This window comes from Plectropomus leopardus, chromosome 16 (genome assembly GCF_008729295.1).
Source record: "Plectropomus leopardus isolate mb chromosome 16, YSFRI_Pleo_2.0, whole genome shotgun sequence".
Lineage (NCBI taxonomy): Eukaryota > Metazoa > Chordata > Actinopteri > Perciformes > Serranidae > Plectropomus > Plectropomus leopardus.
Window position 1 is genome coordinate 27,753,899 of NC_056478.1, and position 27,636 is coordinate 27,781,534.

A 27,636-nucleotide genomic window follows, 5' to 3' on the forward strand; every position below is an offset into this window, starting at 1 on the left:
CGCTATTTCTAAATTCATAAAACCACAATGGACTTTCTTTTCTTGGCTAGCTGCTAGCTTGTTTTTCAGCTAGCTTATTTTAGCCTTTGTGCTAAGCAGGGCTAAACATCCTGCACCAATCTCTAAATTAATCACACCGAGATAAGACTGTTTTCAATCTATCCATCTGGCTTTGAGTGGCTCATCAAACAAGAGGATTTCCCAAATGTCCTTTTAGATGACCATCATCTCACAAATGTAGAGAGATTATTTTGACAATAAGCAGCACATAGCTGTCAGCATGTGTGTGAGATTGGTCATCCAAAGTGAAGTATTACTTTTGCTGTGTGTGCAGGTGTTTTATGCATACAGCTGTGGTGATTGTATTTTTATTTTCTCATCCAACCTGGAAAATTTGACATGCACATTTGCCTTATGTTGGATTCATTTGTGGTCTTAAGTTCTTGAAAACACAGGGAAAGTTCATTTCTGTGTTCAAGTGTTGAAGTACTGTCAATTAAATAAAATGTTCTACAATTTTCTTACATAAAGATCTCTCTTTTTGACTTTTCTTTGCAAACTTCAGCAATTTTGCTTCTTAAAGTGAGCTGGTTCCGGGGCATCTTCCTCTAAAGATTAATTATAAGCTACACTTTTTATTGCCTCTATATCTGTATTATACAGTCAGTTGGCTGTAGCAGCAAATCCCGTTAGAGGGTCAGTTTTATTGAATGAAAATAATTGTTTCTCTGCTGACTTCAAGTCTTAATCTTAAAACCTCCAATTGACCAAAATTAGGGTGTGCACGCAGGTTTTTTAATCATGGGCAAACCTGCTAAATTCGGCTATAGATTGCCTTTCCATTGCTGGTAAAGCAGAGCTGTGTATACTGCTCTGGAAGAGACAAGCATGTGTGTGGGGGGATTGTTTTAGTGTGTCTGACCTCACAGACTGGCTGGAGAACAGGTAAAATGTAGACAGAAGCATGGACAGAGGTCTGTGAAAACTTAACGGTGTTTACTTCTATTTAGAAATCTCTTACGCTACTTATTATACTGCGCTACATTTATAGTAACAATAACGTGACAGGTGGTTAACTGCTAACATTTTCATGGACAAAAGTTAAAAACTTTTCCATGACTTTTCAAGGACTTACAATAACATTTTTTTTCCTTGCCCCTTTTTCAAATCAGACTCCAACTTTTTCCCAACATAATTTCAGCTGAAGATGTTTCAGAGAGAAAATAAAGAAATGTGACGTTAACAAAACATCACACATTGACACATTAGAGCTACTATCCGTCAGTAGCGACAGATATCAGTACACCTTTATGCCTTTTCTCAAACTTTCAATGATTTTTACAAATTCCATGCATTTTTCAAGCATTTTTGGAAACGTGATATATCATAACTTTTCCATGTTCTTCATGACTGTGGGAGCCCTGCAAGATGTAAAAACCTTATTTGTCCCATTTTACCTGATGACCCACTTTACCTGATTTCACCTCAAACTGCAGCCAGCAAAGAACTTTTATTCATACAGCCACATGTCCAATATTAATGCCAGGGAATTTATGACGCTGTCTTAAAATCTAACCAATAAAAGCAGTTGTGTAATTAAAAAAACAGACTGTAGTATCATATTGTCAACATTTAGTATCGCACTTTTCATCCGGTACCTGTCAACATAAGCTGGAGGGAGGAGGGCAGCAGCCAGTTGGTTCATTAGGTCTCCTTTAAGCCTCTCTCCCCTGCTGCCCCTCCTCACTCGCTAGCATGACGCTCCCTCCGCACTCACACTCTCTTTCCCTCCCCTCTCTGACTCTGTTTCGTCCCTAAAAACAAACTTTTCACCCATATTGATAACCTTTACGAAATCACGTCAGCTGTAGCGAGAAGAAATGAGTGTTATGACGACGGGAACACGGCTTTGTGAGCACCGCTTCTGACAGGTAACGTAAACGGCTTTTTTCCTTCAGCGCTGCCCCGTCTTTCCACCGCGGCCGACCAGAACAAGGCTACTTTTGTGCGTAGATTTGGGTTATCGATACCATCGATAACTGATAAAACTGGGAAAATTCACTTAATTATTTGACAGAGAGACATTTCTATCAATAGAAAAGACTACTTGCAGTCGTGCGATGGTGGATTTTTTAAAAACAAAACTGAAAGACTGAAACGAAGTTAGCTTAAAAGGTTGAAAAAGTGAAAAGTAGGACCCTATGAAGAGGCATCAGTATCAGGGGAGGGAGGACTACTTTTTATGGGAAACACTTTCTGGTGGTTGACAATTCATTTTCCTCTGCTATTCTACCTTTTTACAACTGTAAAATAATGTTGGGTGACAGATTTCAAGCTAACGTAACCATTTACTATATTGAATATCTCTTCATTTTTAAAATAAGTGACTTTGAACGTGGAAATAGCTAATGTTAGTAGCCTATGGCCTGTTGTAAGATACACATTTTGACTGAAGTTACCTTTAGCATATTTGGACTATTTTTACAGTGATAGCACAGCTTCTTTTTTATGTTTTTCATACTTACCTATTGATAACCCAATTCATTCAAGAAGAGTACCGTCTATAGGCACATATTACAGCAAAATTAGAAACTAGCAAATGCTGCCAAAATGACTCAAAGTACCATAACTTAAAAAATAATGCCTTCAGACGCTTTCAGCAGGGCCGTAGCTAATGCCCTGTATATTTTCTTAGATTCGGGGGGTGTTAGCAACAGTTGAGGAATTTATATTTAATGATTAAAAAAATTACATCAGGTATTTTCGTGGCTGATTCCACCACGGATCCCGCAGACATGGAAAAGTCATGGAATTTTAATAAGTCAGGGAATTTAATAAGTCAGGGAATTTTGTCGTGTGTAATAAAATTAATTGTTTTTGTTAACTTGTGTGGAAACTTTACATATTATGTAACATAACAGCAAATTTATGTTCTCTTGCTGTTGATGGAACGTGATTTCAATTTTTGCCAAGGTGTGATGTTTTGTTTACCATCATGTATGCTTTCTTATTTTCTCCCACGTTCCACCTCCCCCTCCTTCATTGGCAGCTAACTGAACTTATGTTAGAATAAAGTTTGAATCTAAAATGATTTAATAAGAGAAGGATAATGTGACAGTGTTATTTAACCCCATGAATCCCAAAGTTTCCATACCTACAATATGCCCCACTACTGCATTTTTGAGATTGAACAATGTTTGTATCATACATTGTGAATGGTAAGGGGCATATTATATGGCACTTTGGAAAGTCATGGAAAAGTTTTGAAATTTTGGTCATAAGCGTGTTGAAACCCTGTTAGTTTATATATACTCAACATACTTTAATGGGGGGTGGGGAACAGGGGTGGACACTATCACGACTTTCCACAGCCCAAGGGTATTTCTTAAATTGTCTCTTTGTTGAATCGACAGTCTGAAACCCAGAGATTTTTAATTTGCAATGTTATGAAACACAACAAATAGCAACAAATTTCACATTTGAAAAGCTTGAAACTGCATATTAAAATATTTTTGTTTCAGCGCCAAACACAGAGTGCCTATAGGTCCTTAAAAAGTCTTAAAATGTCTAAAAATCAATTTGATAAACGTTAGGTCTTGAAAGTCATTAAACTATTCTAAATTTGAATTGTCGGATGCTAATCGCACAATTATCCTATTTCATTAATCCATCTTTTATGTCTTTTTTATCAACATGAGTCAAGCTCTTCTGCTTGAAAAGTTCACGTTAATGCCATTTATATACTACATAGCTTACTACTTAGCTGCACTGCTCGACAAAGAAAGAAAAAAGTCATTTATTTCTTTAATTTGGTTGAAAATCGTCTTGGAAAGGTTTTCAAAAAAGCATTCAATTTAAATGTCTTATACCTGTATAAAAAAATATGGGTTTAGACCCTCAGTAAGTCTAGCTACAACCTTAAATGTAAGTACCTATTTAATACATTACAGTGGTGCTATGGCAGATAAGAATGTCTTATAGTGGCATGAGGTGTCTTCAGAATCATTATTAAGTAGACTGGACCTACTATCAGCTCCCACCAAAATACTATCCATTTAATTTAGTGAAACAGCCCAAAGAAAGTAAGTTTGAGATCAGTCTAATTTAGTTTTACAGGCGTTCCTTATAAAATAGGTCCCTGGCTCCTGACTCAGTTACAGTTTTAGTGTGATAAATTAGTCCAAAGATGTCTTGATGGTTTTGTCTTGGCTGCAACTCGACCATCTTCATGCGCACCCCAGAGGAATGTGATGCCTCATAAGGTCAAATGTCAAAATTAACTGCAAGAGAGGCCGCATTTCTTATTTGCCAACGTGTTTATCAAACACAAAATACATGCACACCGCGGACAGCTCGCTGCATTCAAACAGTCTAGACGATGTTGAAATCACTTGCAAAGGGTTTTCCAGCAGGCCTTTGCCAAGAGCTCCACTAAGGTCATGGAATTTACTCTCATGTTCGGAGCAGAGACGCCGGGCCAACTCTGGTCTTTCTGTAAAGCACAGCAGTTGGGGTTTAGAGGTTGTTTCGGTAGACCAGAGCACTGCAGTAATGGGGCTTTTATGACCTCCAGGCCTGTTAGTCTGGCCATCTGGGTGTGCAGGGCTAGACTTGTCTGACCATACCAACTCAGGAATAAATCTTGGGAAGTGAATATTAGGTAACAGTGTGCAGAGGTGAAATACGACTCCCAGATTTGACTTTAACTTGGATATTGGAAGTAAAGGGGTGTCACTGTATTACTGAGCACTATAAAGAAATGGAATTTGGAGGATTTGTAAAAGTTTTAACAACAATGACTCCTACATTGTCCGACAGTAGTGTGATACGCTCTAAGCTGTGCCTCAATAATGGTCTACATTACTATGGAAAGCCTGCATCATCAGGACTACAGCTGTATCTAATTATTCAAGGAATGCAGGGCTTTTGTGAAGAATATGGGCTGGCTTTCTCAAATCCTTCTCTTCCCCCTACTTTTTCCCTCTCAGCTGAGCTCCTTCGGCAATGCCCAAGTCCCCTCTCGGATGAGACGATGAGAACCCACACCCGCGGGGCCCCCACAGTCTTTTTCATAAGTCTGCTGTGGCCCCTGCTCGCCCTGGTGTTAGTGGCGGCGGAGGTGGATCCCAGCGGAGGAATCCCCTTCATGGGAGGCAACTACAATGGTCATCCCATGCTGTACTTCAACCGCGGGGATGTGGAGGAGCTGCAGTATGCGGCGGCGGGGACTCATCAGGATATGGCGAGGAGGATCCGCGAGGCTGGAGAAACCATGCTGGAGCATCCGGAGATGTACCTGCCCCCCTGGAGCCCTGCAGAGTTCAGCGCCCGCTGGAACGAGGTGTACGGAAACAACCTGGGTGTGCTGTCCATGTTCTGTGTGCTGTACCCGCACAGGGCCGGCGCCCTCGACCTCGCCAAGGACTACATGGAGAGGATGGCGGCTCAGCCTAGTTGGTAGATTTTCTGTCTTTTTTTTATATTATATCATCTCTATAATTTGGCACAGTGAGGCCGACAGTGTGTTTATTTGTGACATATTCTGCGAAATTTGAGCCACCCTCCTACAGATGCTACCTGATATCGCTTTCCGCCCCCATGTGTGCATCAAGCGGGTATTAATGCTAAGTCCTCCCCCTTTAGAGGCTTTTTATTCAGCGCCGTCTCCAGAGTGTTCTCATTTTCCTCTGTGGGCAGAGATCTGGTAAAGATGCATTGTGGTCCGATAAAGTCTGTGGTCCAGGAAATATGTTTAGCAGCTGTTTGCCGAACATGAAAGGAAATGAAATGTTCAGATGTGAGCTGAATGGGCCACTGCAGGGGCCGGGGCTGAAGCTCAGGGTGCAGGTGAGCAGACAGGGAGTGACTCTACGCTGCTGTGTTGTCTGGGTGTTTTTTTTTTTTTTTTTTTTTTTTGCAAGGGAGGCATTAGATTTAGCTAGGATCAAATAAGCTGAAATTGATTTAGAATTAAAAAACTTAACAGTGACCTTTGTTCGCCTTTGGACCAACGGTTTACAGTATGAATATGATGCAAAATTGAATGGCCCTAGAATTGCTGGTATGTGGTAATCTAATTAAACACACATTAATTTAGAAAGAGTGCACAATGTAAGCAGAAAATGTGCTAAAATAAGGAAAATCTTAAAGCGAGATAATGATACATTAGACAGGGCATCAAGGTTGGAAAAAAAAAAACAGATCCCAGCATACAGAGTCAGTTTGGTATCTTTATATTCGGACCCTATTCAAAAAATGGTCCACTATTGGGTGAGAGGGCTGCAGACGGCAGCGGCAAAACATGCTGATGTATAACTACTTGTGGCAATCGTGCACCTTTTGTCCATGAAAAGTTCTTGTTTTTGCCACTGACAGGCTCAGATTATCATTCTAAGTGTCAGACAACATTATGGAAAGGATCCCTACAGAGATAGACCTTTTTGTCAGAGTAATTCCTCTTCTGTTAAACCAAGAACAGCTCTGAAATCACTGATACCAAACCTACCAGACTAAGGATCATTCTGTTACATAAGTAAACAGATTTTGTTTTAACAGACTGCAAAGTCAACAGCAAAGAATATAGTATGTTTAGACACAACAGTTCCATGGATGTGATCACTGATATATATACAAAATATACGATTTTGCGGGAGCCTGAAGCAAAGAAACCTCCATCCATACTTCATACCGTGAGAGGTGCAATCGATAAGTCAGCTGAATCCATCCATTCAGCTGTTTTTGGACAATCCTCGGGCTTTTCAGAGTCAGCAATGGCTGAATGTCACGCAGCCATCAGCCATCCACAGTGCTTCCTTATTTCCCTAACAATTTGATTAAGTTCAATGAACATTAGTTCTGCCAGCAAAGTGCAAAGTGGCTGAGAAGTGGATTACAGCCATTCACGACTTCCCAGCTCTCCACAGCTTTTATTCCAAAGACTAAAGGAATGAAGGTCTGAAAATGACGCTTGGAGAAGGTGGTTGCAGCCACTGTTTGGTTCCATGGTAACCTACTGTTCATTCATTCACAAAATCTCACGCAATTAGTGCTCGGTAGGTAGCCATGGTGATTTATTGACATTCACCATTTTTTTTATAAGTTCAAAACCAAAATTATCCAATCACAAAAAAGCTTATACATGCTGTAAATTACATGTAACTTTCCACTAATGTAAAATTACAATACATCACACTGCCTCCGTTCATTCTCATTTATATAAGTTGGTTATTTTTACTGCAGTTTGCTAAGATATGGAGCCAAAGGTTCACAAAGACAGTTTCAAATTAGCTTTCCAATAAAAACATGAACCTTGACTTTACCTTCAAACAAACTGTTGTGGCAGGAATAGATATTAGATTTCAGATCTGCAGTTTTTATCCAAAAGGAGTTATATCTCAGTGTACATTCAAAAGACAACCAAGACATCAAGACCAACAAATATTTACCAAGGGCTATCCAAGATGAGACTGTTCTCCCTGATCTTGGACTAAAGTTTCAAATGTGAAATATTTGGATTAATAGACCTCATATTCCAAGTATAAAGAGTCATATACACACATTTATATTGACTCAGTAATCATTGTTGGACAGAAATTATAACAGTTATGAGCTTGGCTTAGTTTCTCTGCCACTGTTGGAAATTTCATTCGGGGATACTTGGCTACCCTGAGGCCACAGATGTCATCTGTCAAAGTATCTTGGATAAACAGGTGGAGCAGCAACACTTCTGAATTGGACTGTAATTTGCTCGATGTGGACTTTGAATTGGAACAGTAGTTGGGTTATGACTAATGACATTTCACAATTTCACAAAAACACCAGTGCAGACAAGAACAAGTTGACAAAAACCCCAGAACAGACAAAACTGCATCTCCAGAAAGCCCTATAGACTTCAATTCATACATTAAATGGTTCCCATCTCACACATAAAAAGTTGAATTTGTAGGCACAGTAACACACCATGTTAAATTCAGTAGACTCAAGTTTTGCCCCCTCAGTCTCACTTAGTCTAGTGTGACTAATAGCTCATGGTGACTGTTAAAAGCTAAGATTAGCATTAGACTTTACATAGCTATGGCTCTTGCCTTTACATGTCTTTACTTGTGCTACTGTTATGACACATTTTGGTCAGAACACACATTATTTTTTTCTAATGTTGAACTTGGGTAGATGACCATGTTAATCTTGAAGAAAGAAAAGGAACACTGCATGTACAAAATGATCATTTGTCAGTCACTCAATCTGTGTAACACTGAATTTGCTAAAAAAAACTTTTCTGTCATGCCTCCGCATTGAATGAAGAATCCAAAAAAGGGAGGAAATCCTAAATTGTAGTAAAAGGGTACCTGGTTTACCAACAGCAAAAGTGTAACAAATCAACTCTCACACAAGTTGTGCAGTATAATGCAAGAGGTGGAATTTCACTGGAATACTAAGGTGCTTTACTTGTGTATTAGTTAAGACTGTTTATGCAAAATCTTTATAAATAGTAAGGTTTTAGTGAAAATTCATGCATTTTGGAAGCACTGGACATAGAACTATGGCTCTTGAATTGTACTGCATGGGTCGTGTGAGCGTTTTTAAATGGATGTTTTGATAAAGTTTTGCTGTTGTTAAACGTGGACCCCATTTACTGCAATTCATCAAGAATTTTCTTTGTTTTTGGATTCTTCATTCTCCTTAGAGGCATGTTAGAAAAATAGAGTTTTCGTCACCATTTCAGTTTAACACAAGGTTGATAACTGGTTTCTAAATGATAATTTCGGGGGTGAGGATTGCTTTAAACTTGACTTTTTTGGCAGAACTCCTTCAGGTGCACCCCCTCCTCCCGCATGTGTGCAGGGGGGGCTGCAGCAGCTTAATCCCTCTCATTTTGCTGCATGGCTGCTGTGTTGCCTCCAGCCATTGAGCAGGTGGAAGGGGATTTTCCCTCAGTTCGTTTCTGGGAGGAGGGGGTGTTAGACGGTGTGGTAATAATGCAATTTGCAGGACATTTTTCACGATATCAGTATGTGTGCCACAGTGCAGAAACGAGAAGCCACTGAGCATGTGTTTTCACATCTTAAGAACACACTGCGAGTTTTCTCCTTGGCCGCACTTTTATTATGGTCACTGAACCTCTGAAGAGCCTGTGCAGAGTGGCTCCAGGAATCAGTCAGCTGTGGTATTCATGACCTTCAATTATGTCTCCAACTCCTCCAGGAACCATGTTCCGTCAGGGAACTTCTACTTTGTGGCATACTGGTGCCTGCTCCTTTTTTCCCCCTTTTCACACAGTCTGTGCAAACATACAGAAGTGAGATTGTGTGTGCTTTGGCATAATTTAGTATACAGTCCAACTGTGACTTAGCATCCATGGTTTTGATAGTCCTCCTTTTTTGCCATATGGGCAAATTTCAACATAAAGAAACAATCCAGTTGGTGTTCATTTGTGAGACCAGGCAGGAAGTAATTTTCAAATAAATCTCAGCTGCCACTTAACATGTGGAAACCACGTATTGCACATCAAAGTGGTGCTCTTTAAGTAAAGGAACATGACATTAAATGTCATTGTTAACATGTTAACATGTGTTTATGGGATGTCAAAGGCAAACTCCTCGAACAGGTCAAATTCAAAAAACTGTATATCCATGAATCTCAGCCTAAAATAATTTCAAAAAACCCTGGAGGTTTCAACTGCCAACAAGTGCTGATGCATATTCAAAAATAATTTTCAATCTGGTTTTTGTGTCACTGTTTCATGAACTTCTTTGGAAGAAAGCCTCAATGACCAGAGGTGACATCATGACCTTGGTGTTCTGTTATATTTCAACAGAATCCATGTGAGTATCTCAGCATGATTCATTGAGTTTACTCATGACAGCTTAAAGAGGAACTGTTATGCTCATTCTTGGGTTCATTCTTGTATTTTGGTTTTCTACTGGTAGATGCTTGGATGCTTTTATTTTTAAAAAACACTTAATTTTCCTCATACTGTCTGTGCTGGGACACCTGTATTCACCCAAGATGCTCCTTTTTTCTTAAGTCCCCTTTCCAAAAAAGCCCAGTCTGCTCTGATTGATCAGTAAAAGCTTCTAAACTAAACTCCTCAAAACTTCACATATTCCAGCAGGAATATGATCCAAAATCAAGGAGAAAGTAAAGACATTTGCAACCAAGAATACATGTTTCCCTCATGTTAGCATGTAGCTACATGTAGCCGTGTACCTGCAGCAGGGAATGACTCTTACAGAGTACAATGGCACTTTACATTGGGAAAAATCATCAATAAAAACCTAAGTGAAAAGCTCTAGAACCAGACATGTTCTTTCAGGAGTATGATCTAAACTCAGGGAAAAATTTACAACATTGTCAAACAAGATTTCATTTTTCCCTGATGGTAGCATGTAGCTACTTGTAGCAGCGTATTTGCAGCAGCAAGTGATTGTAAGGGACTTATAGCGGCACCTTCTACTGTAAAAAAAAATTGCCAATAAAAGCCACTAAACCAAAATCTTCACAATCGGACAAATCAAGGAGAAATGAACATCGACAGTAAAAACTACTTGATGTTTGCATGTAGCAGTGTCAACATTTGCAGTAGCGTGCTTGGAGCTGATGGTCATATCAAGAAATCCATCACAAGTTGTTGCTGGCTTGTTGGGGAAAGTATACCGAATGATCTGAAGCCTGAGGTTTTTGCTCACAGTGATTACTTTTACATATGTTTGCATCATGATGAAACTTTGTTCATGTTTAAATATGACAGAAAATAAGGAAAAGCATAAAAGGTTCCCTTCTCTTTAAAGTGGGCAAGATGATTACAGAACACCTTTTACTCTTTTACAGCACTTTGCACCTCTAAAACTCACAGAAGTCAGCATTCTTAGATCCTAGCGGCTGTTAACTAGCAGAAAATTTGCACACACTACACTTTTAACGTCTCTTTATAAGTCTTTTTATTGCCAGGCAATGGTGCTGCAGTTGCGGTGCAAAATGCTACCTAGCATCTTTATTTTTGCTTTCAAAGTGAATTGACGTTTTACAGCTGTGGTGAGTATAATTAAAAGGATTTGCAGAGAAAAAAGTCAAACATTTGCCAAGGCTTCAGTTAAAGAGTGAAAATTTCACACCTGATTATCAGTGAATGTTTATTTTCCACATGTGCCTCGCCTTTAGCCTCGTGTTTGGTGTTTGTGTTGCAGGTTGGTTAAAGATGCCCCCTGGGATGAAGTTCCTTTGGCGCACTCTTTGGTTGGTTTTGCCACCGCTTACGACTTCCTGTATGAGTACTTGAACAAGGGCCAGCAGGAGCGTTTCCTCCAGGTGATCGGCAACGCGTCACGCCTGATGTACGAGAAGTCATACGTCCGAGGCTGGGGGTTCCAGTACCTGCACAACCACCAGCCCACCAACTGTGTGGCTCTGCTCACTGGAAGCCTGGTTTACATGACCCAAGGTTAGTGGATCAGGCTTCATGTGTTTGTCATGTGTGTTTTTGTGGCGGCAGGACCTAAAGATGATCACATTGGTCAGTATGTACAGTATGTCCAATATGCCCAAAACCTTCACAACCAGTGGCTAAGATTGTCATGAAGTTTGGTACAAATATTCATTAGATCCCGACCGATGTGTCGGTCAGCGGATGTTATCGGCCGATATTTTGGCGCATTGGCTTAAATGTTGTGTGATATGCGTGATTTGGAAAGTTTATTTTTAACAGAACATGATGCAGAAAAAGATGCTTACAGTAATTTAGGATGATCAAATTTCCAGTGAAGTTTTCTGTTTCAGTGTGCTGATTTAATTTTGGACAATAAAAGTTTAGGCAGTGGTAGTTGAAGTATAAAATATCCTGAATTCATCACGTTATCTTTGCCATGAGTAGCTGATAACAGTATTTGAAAGATAACTGCATAATTGCATATTTACATACCTTTGGCAGGCTGTAATATTCATAGGAAAGTTCCCAGTGTTTTCTGATATTTTTCTGTATGCCCCTTCCTTAAACTGTAGCTGCTTTCAGCTGTCTCTGATATGATATGACTTAAGATTTTTGACCTCGTTCACTCAGCCAGCGAGCTCATTCCTGCTCTGTGTGGGAGCTTAAGGGTTAGAAACCTGCCTCGCTCAGCACTAAGAAGCTTCAACTCGATTTAAGGAATTTCATTAGTCGGGTTTTCACTGTAGAGGTTCAGTCACATGATCTAAAGGCTGATTCAGAGTATAAGCCCTGCGAAGGATGCAGCTATAGAAGGATTACAGTAAAAAAAAAAAAAAAAAAAAAGATATAGCAGATAACACCAGATTTTGAGATATTGAATGTAGGAATATTAGTTTACAAGAATCATTTTGAGCTTTATTTTTAGAAATACACATCACATGTACTGTACCTCCAAGTTACAGTGAGATCAGATTTCTTTTAGCAGATTTTACAATTCCTTTAGCAAATTTATTTTTAACAATTTAAAGTGGTTTCGTGGCAGATGTAGCAGCCTTTTTTGGCCACATTAATTAGTATCCCTTCAAGAGGGTTGCTAATACTGCTCAGTAAATGTGGAGTCATACTTGCTCACTGTAGCTTTTTTAACAATCTTATTTATGTTTAATTGCTATTTTTACCAATTTTGTGATGACTGGTATTATTTTCACCTCATTAATCTATATATGTGTGTGTGATCGTGACAAAATGTGGTCCTGGTAACAGCAATAGTAGTGGGGACTACAACAGAAGTCACTTTGAGTATTTTGCCAGGTGTTTATTTCACTGTCTGTCTGTCTGTTGACATATTTTGTCAATGTTATAGTGTCATAACCGTGCAAGATGCAGTCACAAAACTTAACAGGTGTGTAATTGAGATCACCATGAAGGCTGAGTTTGAAGTTGGGTGCGGTTAGAGTAAGGGGCCTGAACTTTGGGGGCAGGAAGTAGGGAAGGGGCCATTGAAAAGTGATGAGTCAGCAGATATAAAACAATCAATAAAACACGGTTTTCAATAGTTGTGAGTCACCACAGCCACAAGAGGTTGTTGAGCACGCGGTCACGAAAGTGAACGGAAAATGTTTGCCTGATGGGTTCAGTAGTTTGTGAGATTTGCTGTGGACAGACAAATACAAACACACACAGAGTTAGAGTCAGTTACGCTTAGTATGCTGCAACTAACGATAATTTGTCAATATTTTTCTTAATAGAGCCATCAGTGTTTTTGTCAGATGAGTAAATCTCGAATTTGAGAAGCTGGAAATTGGAAAATTACTAAAATTATTCATTGTTTATCGAAATAGTTGATTAACTTTCTGTCAACTAATCAGTAGATAAACTGATTATTACAGCTTTGCAGATGTGTAAATAGACGGACAAAAGAAAACCCCTTAATTTAAGTAATCCCTTAAAGCCCAATTGCAATACTAGCTTTGTTTTCAAGCTTCGTTTCTTATATAATGGCTTTAATACTCAATGACAGCACAGCAGCTGGTTTTCAGACTTAAAGTACATATACATACGTACGTTATATGGTATGGCTCATTTCTTTTAATTTGCATGGTGAGACTTGCCAACCTCAGTTTGCTTGTGAGAGAAACTTTGACTGGAATTTCAGTCAAGTCAGCCCGAGGTTATCTGCCATGGCTGCACTTAATCCTCTGTAATTGTTCTCCAGATGAGGCTCTCCGCATAACTCTGCCACATTGTGCAATATGGCTCGGTCCTTATTCTCTTTGTGAGAGCTGGCATGATTAAAATGTATCTTTTTGCCTTAATATCCTGCACCGAATACTTAGCTTAGCAGCAGAGAAAGGCCATCGGAAGGTAAACGCCTGCAGTGCAGCTTGCTTTGCTTACAGGGATTTGATTTCTGGTACAAAAGATGCAGTCCTGATGTGAACTAAATGACAGCTGGCTTACAGAGAGCCGCTGTGGTCACAGTGGTTTTATTTGAGGCTTTCTTTTTTGTAGAGAGCAACAACAGGCGCAAAGCTCTGTGAACACTCAGGAGAGTTACAGCGCGACCTGTTTTTGCTTCACTTTATTTTGCGTCGAGGAAAAAGTGAGTTTGCTCCAGCAGCTCTGCCTGCCTGTTACCTGGGGAAGAGATTGTGCAGCTCTGCCGCTGCTTGGATGCTCTGTTTATGAGAAAAAGTATTTGTTAAGTGTGCTTTAAAGCAGACTCCATGTGGAGATGAGAGTTGTATACCTAGCAGGGGTGAGAAAACAGCTTCTTAAAAGACTGCAAACACATGATATGATCTAGAAAAAAACTCTTTTAGCTGAAGTGTTTCTAACATTGTACAGAAGTTTGACTGCATTCCACTATCGTACATGTATCATTCATTTCCTGTGCAGAGGGATGACATTACATCCAAATATTATTCCGCCAAGATGGTTGTGAATCGATGGAAAGTTTCCAATAAGCTCGACCAGAAAAGAAGATCAAACTCTTCTTCTTCATTGGTTATCTGACAGCTGTAAGCCCATTGCTGACATATAGGTCTACGTTATTATTTTTTCATTATTTTGTTCCCTGAAACGACATGCTCTTACAATGAACAGTTCATGTGCCACTCAGTGAAACTGGAGATATGCACGCCGTCCGTGAGTTTAGTTCTTGGGACGCGACAGACTTTGGTTTGGATAACCACATAAGAAGGCAGCAGCACATTCCAGATACAGGTGTTTGCTTGCTGCTGCCTTGAAGCCAAATGTTTAGTTTGTTAGAAATGTGCACAGTTTGGCCACAGTTCATGTTTAGTGAACCCGGACTCCCCTGTGTGTCACATCCTTGACCGCTCACACTTTAATGTCTGCCAGACTAATGTATTAACTGACTATGAATGTAGCAGTCCCTGCTGTGGGCTTAGGTGTGTATCATAAAACAGCTTGGAATCCTGTATTAACATATAATTTGTTATGTAAAGAAATAGTGGAATAATGGCATCCTGAACATAGCATCACTCACTCGCTCACTCACTATTCTGGAATTTTATGAGCGTCATTGCATCAATAGATGCACCTGATATGCGTGTGACGCAGGGCCAGTTTCATGTAAACAAACTGAGCACTCCTCAGGAATTTGTGAGGGTTTTTTTTTCTCACAAATTTGCAACTGTATAAACTCAGAGAATATTTGTTGTTTTTCCTCAGGATTTTGTGATTTTTTATTTTTTTGCACAAATTTGTGACTTTGTAAATTCAGAGAATCTTCAACTTTTTTTCTCAGAAATGTGTTGGCTTTTTCTCACAAATTAGCACCTTTATAAACTCAGAGAACATCCAACTTTTTTTCTCAGAAATTCACAACATGAATCACAGATATTCTGATTTTTTTCCCTCAGAACCCCCCCCCCCCTTTTTGTAATCTACAGTGGCCCTAATACGCAATATGTACAAAAAAAACCATGCCGCTGTTAAAAAAACAATGTTTTTCTAAACTCTTAATCAGAATGGGTTGGAGATTGACTTCCTCTGAAAAACAGTTAAGAAGTTAAAGAAGAAACGTTTAAAGAGGTGGTAGCAATAAGATCAAGAGCACAGGCAGAGAACAGAAGTGTAGTGTGACTCCTTCTAGTGAAGAGTAGCATTTAGCTTCAACAGCTACACTTTGCCACCAACATTGCCTCCCCAAAAACGCTTGGCTCCTTTCCTTTCCTCTATTAGTGCTTTTAATTTAAAGGGAGACTACCCACCTATACCACCTCACATGAATGCACCTCCCCCACAACCGACTGTGGGAAAGATTATATTTCATTACTGGCTCTGTCCTGCCTCTAATATAAAATAACTTCCAAAAACAAATTACCAGCTCCTGATCTTTTGCTGTTGCTCTCCATTAATTGTGTGTGATGTTCTGACAAACTGAAGGAGCAGAGAGTAAGTCAGTAAGCGTTGTTGGAAATAACAAATCCTTTGACCTTTCACATTCCTGTGGACATAATGTGCGCTGAGGGAGGGATCTGGGTGTCCAGACCGAGCACCCTGGCTAACAGCATGGGAGACGGTCAGGCCTAAGCCCTCAGCCTGACAGCAGCATTATCCCCTCTGCTAGTCATTAGGCAAGCCACATTATTAGACTGTGGGAAAACAGGGGAAATTAGAGCTGAACCCAGAGAATCACTGTACACGATGTGCATGTGATGTAGTTTGTCTGGTATGTGTTTTCTGTTTAATGTGGGTTCACGGGATGATTCACTTTTTTTAATTCCTCCTTTTTTGTTGACGTCTTTGGTATTTCAGTAATTGCTGTGGTGTAATTGTATGATAAGCACTGTGTCATCGGTTTGCTTGGATTTTGGGTTTATGACGTTGGGTTTTCATTACGTGGCACTTCTTTTTCTTTGTTCAGTCATGGTGACTATTAATACTTCTGCTTACCAGCCAGTTTCTCTTCTGTTTTTCATTTACAGTGACATTTCACTTAAAAGCGGAGGTTATTATTTGCTGAAATCACTGAACTTAGCAGGTTTATATTTGGGAAAGGCGTCTATATGGGACGGGCTATTAATTCCTTTCACACAAAACGTGCTCAGCCAAGATGGAAATGCAGTAAAATTATTCACTTTTTGAGACCTGGGCAGATTTTTTACAAAACATGGGAAAGAAGGTAATGAGCTACAAAAGAAGAAATGACCCAGAGGTTAGCAAGAAATCTGTGAAAAGTACAAGAAAATTACCTAAAATATTTGACAACAAAATAAAAAAAAAAAAAAAAACCCAAACCAAAAAACAAACAAAGAAAAAAAACCCAACATGACAAAGTGAACCAAAAAAAAAAAATGCAAGCACCAGTAATCATATCAGAGGGGCCACGACCTTCCCTAGGCCCCTTTGGGGCACCACTGAATATCAAACTTAACCTTGTAATGTGGCTAATGTTAAAAGTTAATGTTAAAGTAACTCTCCTAACACTGCTGTTTTCTGTTGTCATCCAAATTAAGAAGCCAAAACTTCTTGGGGCAAATATAATTTTTTTATTCAATTTCTGTCTTTGATTTTAAGTTATCAAAAAAACTATAAGTGGAGCTTTATATATATGGATGATTTAATTAATTTGCATTAGACTGTTTGCATTTCTCAGGATATGGAAGTCCTTTATATGTTTTTTTTTCCCCAGGAAGGTGTCATGGGAGTTGAATTTATTGTGATGTTTTCACTTTTGAGGAAACTACTGAAGAGGCTCAGAGCCTGAGCTGCTCTGAAGTGCGACGCTGGTGAAGCTCTGTTTGTGTAAATACGGCCTTTGTGCGTGCCAAGAGTTCCTGTTTGATGGTAAATACCTGCTCTGTGTAGGCCAGCGGTCCCCAAGCCCAAACCAAACACTGCTGGGGACGGCTCCAGTGGGCGGACCTGCCTACGGGGCGGATGCTGGCTGGTTACACCGCCGATGGCCTCGGGATTCCTCAATGACCTGTGGCCGCGGCGTTTATGCGGTCGCTTGTTCTCATAGTAAAGTCTATGTGTGTGATCCTGTGAGTGTTTGTTTGTGTGTGTGTGTGTGTGTGTGTGTGTGTGTGTGTGTGTGTGTGTGTGTGTGTGTGTGTATGTGTGTATGTGTGTGAGAGTATACATGGTGTAGAGTGTGGCATAGTGGTGTCATGCTTTCCACAGCCACAGCAAAAATCTGTGTGTGGAAGGTTTCTTTAGGTAACAGACTGAGGAGACGTTGTTGGCTGGAATGTTGTTTTTCATAAATTCCACTGGTGACACAACACACACACTCGTGTACTTTAAAACACAGGGCCTTAGTCACTTTGTAATGCAGGATTTCACATTTTGTGACACGTCTTAGTGTTCACCAACTCTCAATAAGAAAAGCACTTTCACAGAGTTTTTGACAGAGGGTTACTGCTCTCACATTCTGTAAAAAAATGAAAAAAAAACCCCACTAAAGATCTATTATAATTGGTCAGGTATGCAGCTTTTCTGATTAATGGCCAGGTCACTTTGGATGAGCAAATCATCCAAAACATTTCAAATTTACATTTAATTTACATTTGTAAATGTAAAAAACAGCTTCCTTAATGAATTTAAATGTATCCATATAGAATGAGTTTGGTTCCCCTTTGTGACAAAACTTGAATTCTCCTCACCAGCATGGACATGTCTCTGTGTTGAACAAAATCAATGATAAATCAGAACTGATGATCGAGGCAGTGGTAGACCAGCAGCTCCTGTGTTCAACAGTGTCAAATAATTGTTCTTCTCTGTGAAGTCTGTGACATTAAGAAAGCGATTTAACAGCTTCAGTTCCCCGTCGTAAATCGCCGTCTTACGGCAAAGTTAAGTGGTGAAAATATTCTAAAAAAAAGGCAACCAAACAATCATCCTCAAAATGTATTTCACAAGGTTACTGAGGTCTGTCTGGAAAAAATATTGTGCAGACATGGATGTTAAAAAAATGTGTCAAATTTGATAGAAATCTGCCACCAGAGAGCTCTGAAGATGTTTCTCTTCAAAAAAAAAAAGATGTTTAGCTAAGATTTACCCGGTTAGATAATTGATTTGAAAATATAAATCTGTTCATTCTAGGAGTCGACCAATATTGTTTTTTCAGGGCCAATAGCGATTATCACTAGTTAATGACAGCGATGACTGTTATTTGGAACCGATATGCACTTTCAATAAAAAGAAAATCTTTTTGAAAATATATTTAGAATATGGAATATAACAAACTCCAAAACTTTGTTAAAATGTCTTCAGCAAATGTTTCATCAAAATTTAAACGTTCTACATCATATACAGAAAGTTCCCAGCAACTTTCTTTTTTATAAAGTCAAGTGAAAAATTTAAAAAAATAAAAAGTAAAAATAGCTCCCTGAGATTTTACAAAGTCAAAGTTCCTCCCGTGCTGACATTGTCTTTGAACTTTTTAATATTTAATTTTATCAGCGATCATTAAAATAACATGCTGATACAGATAATCGTCAAAATGCCAAATATCCACCCCAATAATCAGCCCGGCGGATAGTTCATACTCAATGTCATGCCAACACCTATGCTGCTCTCTGGAACTTCATTTTTACACCACAACCAAACCATGTTAGTATGTGTTTGAAAATGCTGGTCAGCAATGATTGCAGTATATGGGCAAAAACTGACCAAAAACATGCAAAAATGCTTGAGTAACCCTCTGAACAACAGAGCAGTGGATCTCAAGACTGTATTTAACCTGCCACATCATCTTAACTTCCTGTGTTGCAGGTTACCTCCAGGAGGCCTACCTGTGGACCAAGCAGGTCCTGTCCATCATGGAGAAGTCCATGGTCCTTCTGCAGGATGTGACGGACGGCTCTCTGTATGAAGGCGTGGCCTACGGGACTTACACCACCCGCTCTCTGTTTCAGTACATGTTCCTGGTGCAGCGCCACTTCTCCATCAGCCACTTCGATCACCCCTGGCTCCTTAAACACTTCGCCTTCCTGTACAGGACCATCTTGCCCGGTAACTGTCTCTCAACCTGTTCTGACCAGTTTGACTTTTTTTTCAAAAGCTGAAATTGATTGACACACTTTTCACTGCACTGGATACATGAAGGCAACCAAACACAAAGCACGTCAACTACCCGTAAGTAAGGGTTTACTTAGCTATGAATGGCTGACACATCCAGTTTACCAGAATGCTCCATCCCAAAAGTTGGATATATTAGATTAGACATGAAAATAACCTCAGGCTGCCACATCAGAGAGTAGTCCCTCCTCTGAGCTGATATGGGGTATGCATGCGTGTAGTTATTACCTTCCTGGATGCTTTTCAAAGCTGAGACCTGCAGGGAAATGTGGTGTCCTGGAAGTTTCGTCTGAAGGTCAGGGGGAGGGCAGCGGCGGAGGAGGGGCCCCCCAGGTCAGGCTCGGACATTTCACAGCCCCCTGCTAACAGTTTCTGTATTGTGTCTTAGCGGCACTGCTGCACTCAAAAAAAACACCTCTAATTACATCAGTTGGCAGAGCCTTGGATTCGAGTCACAATAGCAGCATGAATGTGCTGAGAGAGGCTAAAGTCTCAAGTGAAAGCTTTACTGAAAGAAGTTAACATCAGTTAAACAGAGCGCCTTGGTAGCCAAATGGTTACAGCGCATGCCCCCCATAATCAGACATTTTTTTGCATTTTTAAGAATTTAAGTATATGACACTGCTACACAAATGTTGAGATCAGGGTTCCCACACATTCTTAAGAAGTCTTTGAGGCATTAAATTCATTAAATCAATGTTAAATATTTTTAATTCCTTTTCTTAAACTCGTCATGATGGGAATTCAAATAGTGAAGTCTCACATGCAGATTGGGACTCTCCAAAAATGGCAGGGAGTGGACAGGGTGCTGCATCTGTACCTAGAACTTCTGACACGAGTTTGAAAGAGTTTTAAATCAGATCAAGTTAACCCTTTAAAACCTGAGCAAATTGGCTTTTTGGCAATGAGCAACTTAAGAAGAAACAGCCCAAAAACTTGCAAGAAATTGATAAAAAGGTAGTTTAAAAAATGCCCTCATAACTACCAAAAAAAAAGTAAAATATCAGCGTAGTGTAATATAGGGTCAGTTAAAGTCTAAGTTCTGAAAGAAGCTGAAACGTCAGTTGCTGTAAGTAATAAAAGGAGTTGGAAGTTTCTGTAGAAGTTCTTAAAGTAGTAACTGTCAGCTCAAGTGAAAGCAGTGGAAGTGTCGCTTGAAGTCTAAGAGCTGAAAGATGTCACAATGCCCATTGAATAAATTCAAACAACAAAAATGTCAGTTGACTTTCAAGCATTTCAAGAAGTGAAGGAGTCTTGCTTGTGAAGGTGACTATCAATTAGATGATTGCTCTCATTCCATTACCTGAGTGTGAATGTGCATGTGTTTTTGCAATACTGATAAAACTAATAAGGGTGTTCACCAACCACCTGTCAGTTGATGTGTCAGAGATAAAAGAAACTGAAAATGGCCATGGAAGTCCCAAAAGGAGTTTGGAATGACTGTTTAAGCCTCCGCCCTAAAATCAGTTAAAATGTGAGTGGATAAGTAAGCACTTAAACGAGCTGAAGTGTCAGTTGGAGGGTTTCCTCTCACTGCCCGTGCGTGTGTTGCTGTGTGTTTTTATACAGATGGCAGCAATACAAGTTTTCCATTCAAATTAGCGCACGAATGCAAGTTTTTTTAAATGTGGGAAATTCCTCTAAAAATAGTTGATTAACTTCTTTCCCATTCTCAGTAGACCAGAGCTGTGCTTATGACTGTGGTTGGTTAGTATGCCTTTTTGTTATTGTTTTTTTTCCTGCTGTGGCACGTTAGGCGTCACAGATGCGCCAAAAACAGGTTAGTTATCGGTAGAAAGGAGTATGTGCCAAGTGAAAATTCCACAGTGGTTGCTTGTTTTTTATCCCCCCAAAACACCTTTTGGGAATTTCTGTTTTTTCGCTGTTTTTTGAAAGAAATCAAACCAATATTCTCAGATTTCAGAGATTTAAATGCTCGAGAAAGGTGTCTAGCTCAATAAAACTGATGTCGATCCAGGTGTTAAATACATAAGCCAGATGATTGTGCATGCTTTTTGTCCAGTGGAAGGAGGCTTAATTGTAACAGGGTGTGGTAGGACCCAACTGCAGCACAACAGAGAAGGCAAGTAGTTGGTAATGACCTTGATTAAATCTTTTGGCAGGTTGAATGGCGCAAAGGTGAGTATAATCAGGTTACAGGTAAGTAGGGACAGTTATCAGTTCTGGGGTGGAGCAGAGTTCATGGGTTGAGCAGAGTTCATAGAGGGACTGGGGTGAGCTCATGTTTAGTTCAGAGATAGTTCAGAGTTCGAGAGGGGAAATTGTGAATGTGGAGCGGACTGGCAGGTGAATGTATCAGGTAAATTGAAGGAAAACTTACAGCAGGGAGCTTGTGGGAAAAGCAGGGACTCCAGAGAGGGGCAGGCAGGGCTCGTGGTTCAGGTGGAAGCAGAGTTGGCGTGAGGCAGGCAGCAGAGCAGACAAATCCAGTAGGAGCAGGCAGCGGGATCAACAAGGACAGGCAGGGAATTGATGTACCATCAAAACAATAAACACCAGAGGCACTCACACAGAAGTGTTTTACTGGCGGGAGGATCTGAAGACAGCAGGAAGAATGGCGATCTCTCTCGACGAAGCCGAAGCAGTAGAGAGGTAGTCAGAGGCGAGCTGAGTCGAAACCAGTAAAACAGTCTTGAGAGCAAGTGTTGGAAGGTCAGGCATGGAAGCGAAAGAGTGAGGGGAGTGAGGCTGCTTAAATACTGGCTTGTTTGGAGATGAGGAGCACCTGGGAAGACCAGGTGGAGGTGATGAGGCTGATGAGGGGGAGTGGCTGGGTGGAGAGAGAGGTGGGGTGGGAGTAAATAGAAAAAATCCCACAGCAGCAGGAGAGAGGCAGAGCAGACTGTGACACTTATGAGTGCTTTCACACCTGTAGTTCAGATCATTTGGTCCAGGCCAAGGGAGAAAAAATTATACATTGTTGCATTTTTTTCATGTCTTTTCTCACTGACTGTGTTGCGGACTTATTAACAAACCAAGATGCGGAAACATGAAGATATACAGATTGACAGGTATCTCTTGACTTGAAAGGTGATTCTCTCCTGAATCATAAGAACTTAAATTCCACTGACTGACAGAAGTTTATGCAGCACTTTAACACTTCTGATGTGTTTTTGTTTATTCTTTGCTGTCACAAAGATCTCATAAAGAAATAACTCATTATAAGCATCATCAGAAAGCAAATTGATCTCATGTTGTGAAAGTGTCAGTTATATGTTTGCTGTCCTCTCACTGCATGTGTCTTTGTGTGTTTAGATACAGTTTAAAAATGCTGAAATACGTACATCTAACAAAGCTCTAAGCCAGTATTGAAAATCAGGAGCACTGTTCATTTTGACTTGCTAATAATCCATGCTAACCTTCAATAGCATTATCTCAGTTCCTGTAATAGATATCTTAAAGAATTTGTTCCATACTCACAACGATAGTGCAGAGAGATTTCACTGTTGCAGTTTTTGTTTTATGATTGTTTTTGGTCGACAAATGATTGACTGTGATTACATGCTGTAGTTACTATAGCTGGTTTCTAAGAACGCTTCTCACCGCCTGAATGCGTGGTTTTCCTTTCATAATTACAGACGACAAACAGTGTGAACACTTTGCACTTGGTTTGGAACTCAGCTGGGTCACAGCAGAGGGGACTGAGATTCATGCTTGGAGGGTTTCAACAAAAAAAACCAACCTTTTCTGACTTTTTACTTGTAAATTCGTGACTTTTATTTCAGAGAATTTTTGAGTCACATCTCGCAATTTTTTTACTTTATAACCTCATAGAGCTTTTATCTTGTAAATTTACAACTTTAACCAACTTAATGCTGCTCCTGCTCCATAGTCATTTTTTTTTTTTTTAACCTACAGTGGCCCTAGCACACTATTTTAGTACGGTGTTAGAATTTACTAAGAATCCACACAACAAACTTCAACATAAGTCAATACATCAGCATTTTGTCAACAGCCACCACTGAAGTTGTCCTCTCTCTGTGTTTTTTACTGTCACTAGGATTTCAGCGGACTGTAGCCATTGCAGATTCCAACTACAACTGGTTCTACGGTCCGGAGAGCCAGCTGGTCTTCTTGGACCGCTATGTGTTACGTAATGGCAGTGGAAACTGGCTGGCAGATCTGATTCATCAAAACAGGGTGATGGAGGGGCCGGGGCAGGCTGGAAAAGGACAGCGATGGTGTACCCTCCACACCGAGTTCATCTGGTGAGCTGCTGAATTTGTTGGATGATGGGAAATATACTGTATGGCTACAGTTTTTTTCTGTTTTGCATTTTATGCTACATATAATATATTGGGTAATTTATCATGATCATGATCTTTGAAACTAGGGCTGCACCTAATAAATAATTTATGATTAATTGATTTGAGGATCATTTATCTTGATTAATCTAGAAAATGTCAGAAATAAATGAAATCACAATTTCCCAGAGACTAAAGAAATTTCTTCTGTTCAACAGTCAAAAACCCAAAGGTCTTCATTTTATGCAAAAAAAGAGGATAAAAAGCAGCAAACCAAGCAATGTTTGGCATTTTTCTTGAAATTACAAACTGATGGCTTGAAAGCAGAAGAATACAGCTAGCATGGCTCCGTTCAAAGTTAAAAGAATCCTCCTACCAACAAATTTAGAGCTCATTAATAAACACGTCTTGTTTGTAAATGAGGCCAGTTGATAATAAGTGAATACACCAAAAAATGTTAATTGCAACATGTCATTAGAAAGTAACTCCTTGAAAACCTTTAAACTGATAAGAATTTCCATCAGTTGTTGTTTTGCAGTGATGTCCCTCTGATATCCGTCCTCTCTTGGTGTCCTGCAGGTATGACCCGGGACTAATTTCCAAGCCTCCATCAGATTTTGGAACATCCCAACTCCACTACTTTGAGGACTGGGGCGTGGTGACGTATGGCAGCGCTTTACCTGCAGACACCAACCGTACCTTTCTCTCCTTCAAGTCAGGGAAGCTGGGGGGACGTGCCATCTTCGACATTGTCCACAAGAACAAGTACAAAGAGTGGATCAAAGGGTGGAGGAACTTTAACGCCGGCCACGAGCACCCTGATCAGAACACTTTCACTTTTGCGCCCAACGGCGTCCCATTCATCACAGAGGCACTGTACGGACCCAAGTACACTTTGTTGAACAACGCCGTGTTGTTTGGCTCTGTACTCTCAGGGAGTTGCTTTAAGCCGTGGGCTGGACAGGTTACAGAAGCCTGCGATTCCAAATGGTTAAAGTACAAGGTGGGACTGGCGGCCGATGCCCAGGGTAGAGTTGAAGCTGCTATGGAGAGACAAGGAATGGTCTTCATCCGTGGCGAGGGGCATTCAGCTTACAATCCAGAACTGAAGATTAGGAACTTCCAAAGAAACCTGCTTCTTCTTCACCCACAGCTCTTGCTCCTCGTGGACCACATCCATCTGGAGGAGGACAGCCCAACCAGGTCCATGAGCGCCTTCTTTCACAACACGGAACTTCCATTCCAGGGTACAAAGATAGACGGCGTTCACGGAGCATTTGTATCACACGGTGAGGATAAATATAAGATGTTCTGGATGGATGACACAGGCTACAGTAACAGAGGAGTGGTAGGGTACTGGAATTACCCTCGGGGGTACCCCTATAATGGCTCGAACTATGTGAACGTCACAATGCCATTGAGGTACCCTCACACCAGGGTGGCTTACATTTTCTTTGGCCCAGGCGTGGACGTGCAGAGCTTCAGCCTGCGTGGCGATGACCAGAGAGTGGATATCTACCTGGCCACCAAGGATCACACCTATACCATCTACCTGCTGACCGGAGAGGTCACCAGCAAGCCTCTGTTCGCCATGGTGTTGCTGGACCACAAGAAGATCGTATTCGAGAAGGCAGCCGCCGCCACGGAGGACAGCTCACCAGAGGAAGTAGAGGAATACGTCAACGTGATGGAGGACAACCTCCAGCACGTCAAGCCCGTCTTCCAGCAGATGGAGCGACACATCCTGGGACGGGTTCTCAACACTGCCAGTTTCCGCAAGACTGCAGAGCGTCTCCTCCAGTTCTCTGACAAGAAGAAGACGGAGGAGGCCATCGAGAAGATGTTCGCGATGTCGAAGAAACAGGGCAAGGGTAAAGGGGGGAAGAGACTGAGCCTTGGGGAGAAGCTTTCGGAGAGTCTACCTGACATTTTTGCACAGATTGAGGTGAATGAGAAAAAGGTGAGGCAGAGGACTTCAAAGAGGACATATGAGGACAGTCCGGAGGAGGGAGAGGGAGACACGCGAGCCTTCATGGATTATACAGACGGCCGTAAAAGTAAAAAGGGGGCCTTTGTTAAGGGCCGCAAATTCAAGGAGGTTCACATGGTGGCCACAGCAGGGAGCGAGGGTCTCTCCAGCACTGCCTCCTACATCAGAGTCTTCCTCCTCCTGAACACTGCCACCTTCTTTTTGCTGCTGGCCGTGTTACTGACACGCTTCCAGAGAGGGCGGAGTTTGCACACGCAGAGGTGTTTCTACACCATCCTCCTGATAGACTGCTTCATCTTACTGTACCTCTACTCCTCCTGCTCTCACACACAGTGTTAACGTCATGAGTGTGCAAGGAGTCGTCCAACTGCAGATCCAACGACCTGTCGTTCATGGTGACCTAAATGCACCCCACACCTCAGTCTGAGCCAGATCTTATCACACAGTGCCAGGGGCCACTTTTGAAAAATAAAAAATCTGAGATTTCAAGATTTTCTTTCTTTTTCTTTTGGAAAAACATTCCAGTGTAAGAATGAAGTTGTAGTTTTACTGGAAAAAGTCACAATATTGTAACAATAAAGTTGGAATGTTATAAGATACTTATTTAAATGCTTAAGTCTGCTTAATATTGGAGTCATAAGCAGTCTGTCAGCTTTTACTTGTCAAATGAGGGATTCCAGTGAGCTGAAGTTTTAGGTTTCACCTGTGAAGAATAGTAAATGAAGTAAAAACAATTGAATCTTATAACGGGATGTTACATTTTTGTATTTTAAAATGACAATCTTATCTCATAATATTATGATTTGTCTTTATTGTCATAATATTATGCATTTTATTAACTCAGTATTATGGCTTTTCCAGCTGGCACCAGATGTCAGAAAGCTGTTGGGCTTTCATACTGTCCCAATGTCAAATTATTAGCGTAATCTATGTGTGGCAGTAGCTGACAGTTTTTATGTGTCCCTTTTTTTTATCATTTTGTGTCCTCTGTCTGAATTCTGGCATTTTTGCGGGCCCGCGAACGTGGAGTCGAACTTTTCACAAGCTCTCTTTTTTCCTCAGCGGCAGTTTGTACCTGGTCACCTGATAGCACAACCTAAATTCGACCAAATAGCATAATCTAATGACACTTGTGGCCAGCTGGGTTTTATTCTAATAATATTCTGACTTTTTTCTTAAAATTCTGACTTGATACAAATATTATGATTTTCTGAATATGATTTTTTAAATAATGTATTTTAACTTTTATTATTACTATTTATTATTATTATTATTATTATTAATTATTAGTTTATTAGACTATTCATAGTTTTTTAGACTTTTTTATTTTATAATATGATCTTTTTTTTCGAGAAATAGATTTTTTTCTAGATATACACTTTTAATAGGACTTTTTGTATTTTATTTTCATACCCCCAAATTACAAATTTGCCTCAGAGCGCATAATAATAGTAATCTATAAATTACAACTTTTATTCTCGTAATATTGTAACTTTTTCGAGAATTATTGTAACGACTGAATTTCGCCCCAGAGTGTGTTCTTGAAATCTCAGATTTTTTTAATTTTTATAATTTAAACTCTGGCCTAAATACTTGTAAGATCTACCTAATGGGTGTTCAGGAAAAACAACTGATTCCAAATAGGAATTGATGAATTGCCAAGATGAAACCAGACCACCTCTGATGTAATAAGCTTCTGTGGAGCTTTAGTCTGTGTGAAGTTTTTTTTCCTTTGTCGTATTCAGAGGTCCTGCCTTGTATCAAAGATCTCAAGGTTCGCCACTATGATACAGTCGCCACATCTGTACTTGACATTTGGCTTGTCTACATAGTTCGTAGTAATGCATTTAAATGTATATATGTGAAAGCAAGATATATTTTTATGGCGTGTTTTTTTTTTTACC

The 27,636-nt window shown here is 40.2% G+C and overlaps 1 protein-coding gene across 2 annotated transcripts; it reads left to right on the forward strand.

The window, feature by feature from the left end:
* The first annotated feature begins 1,669 nt into the window (after positions 1–1,669).
* Positions 1,670–26,951, forward strand: dse (dermatan sulfate epimerase). 2 transcript variants are annotated; one of them, XM_042503030.1, is made up of 6 exons: positions 1,670–1,931; positions 4,989–5,457; positions 11,184–11,437; positions 19,172–19,411; positions 23,499–23,706; positions 24,322–26,951. In XM_042503030.1, exons 2-6 carry the CDS (start codon positions 5,033–5,035, stop codon positions 26,069–26,071), a joined length of 2,877 nt encoding a protein of 958 aa, XP_042358964.1. In that variant the 5' UTR covers positions 1,670–1,931; positions 4,989–5,032; the 3' UTR covers positions 26,072–26,951. The 2 variants fall into 2 exon arrangements, with proteins under 2 accessions (XP_042358964.1, XP_042358965.1); XM_042503031.1 differs by lacking the exon at positions 1,670–1,931 and having other exon boundaries at positions 5,379–5,453.
* The last annotated feature ends 685 nt before the right edge of the window (positions 26,952–27,636 follow it).

Excerpts from the sequence above, each read along its gene's own strand:
- dse (XM_042503030.1), top strand. The coding sequence starts at position 5,033 with ATGAGAACCCACACCCGCGGGGCCCCCACAGTCTTTTTCATAAGTCTG. Across the intron at positions 11,438-19,171 it reads CCTGGTTTACATGACCCAAG|GTTACCTCCAGGAGGCCTAC; the intron begins GTTAGTGGATCA and ends CCTGTGTTGCAG. Across the intron at positions 23,707-24,321 it reads CTCCACACCGAGTTCATCTG|GTATGACCCGGGACTAATTT; the intron begins GTGAGCTGCTGA and ends GGTGTCCTGCAG.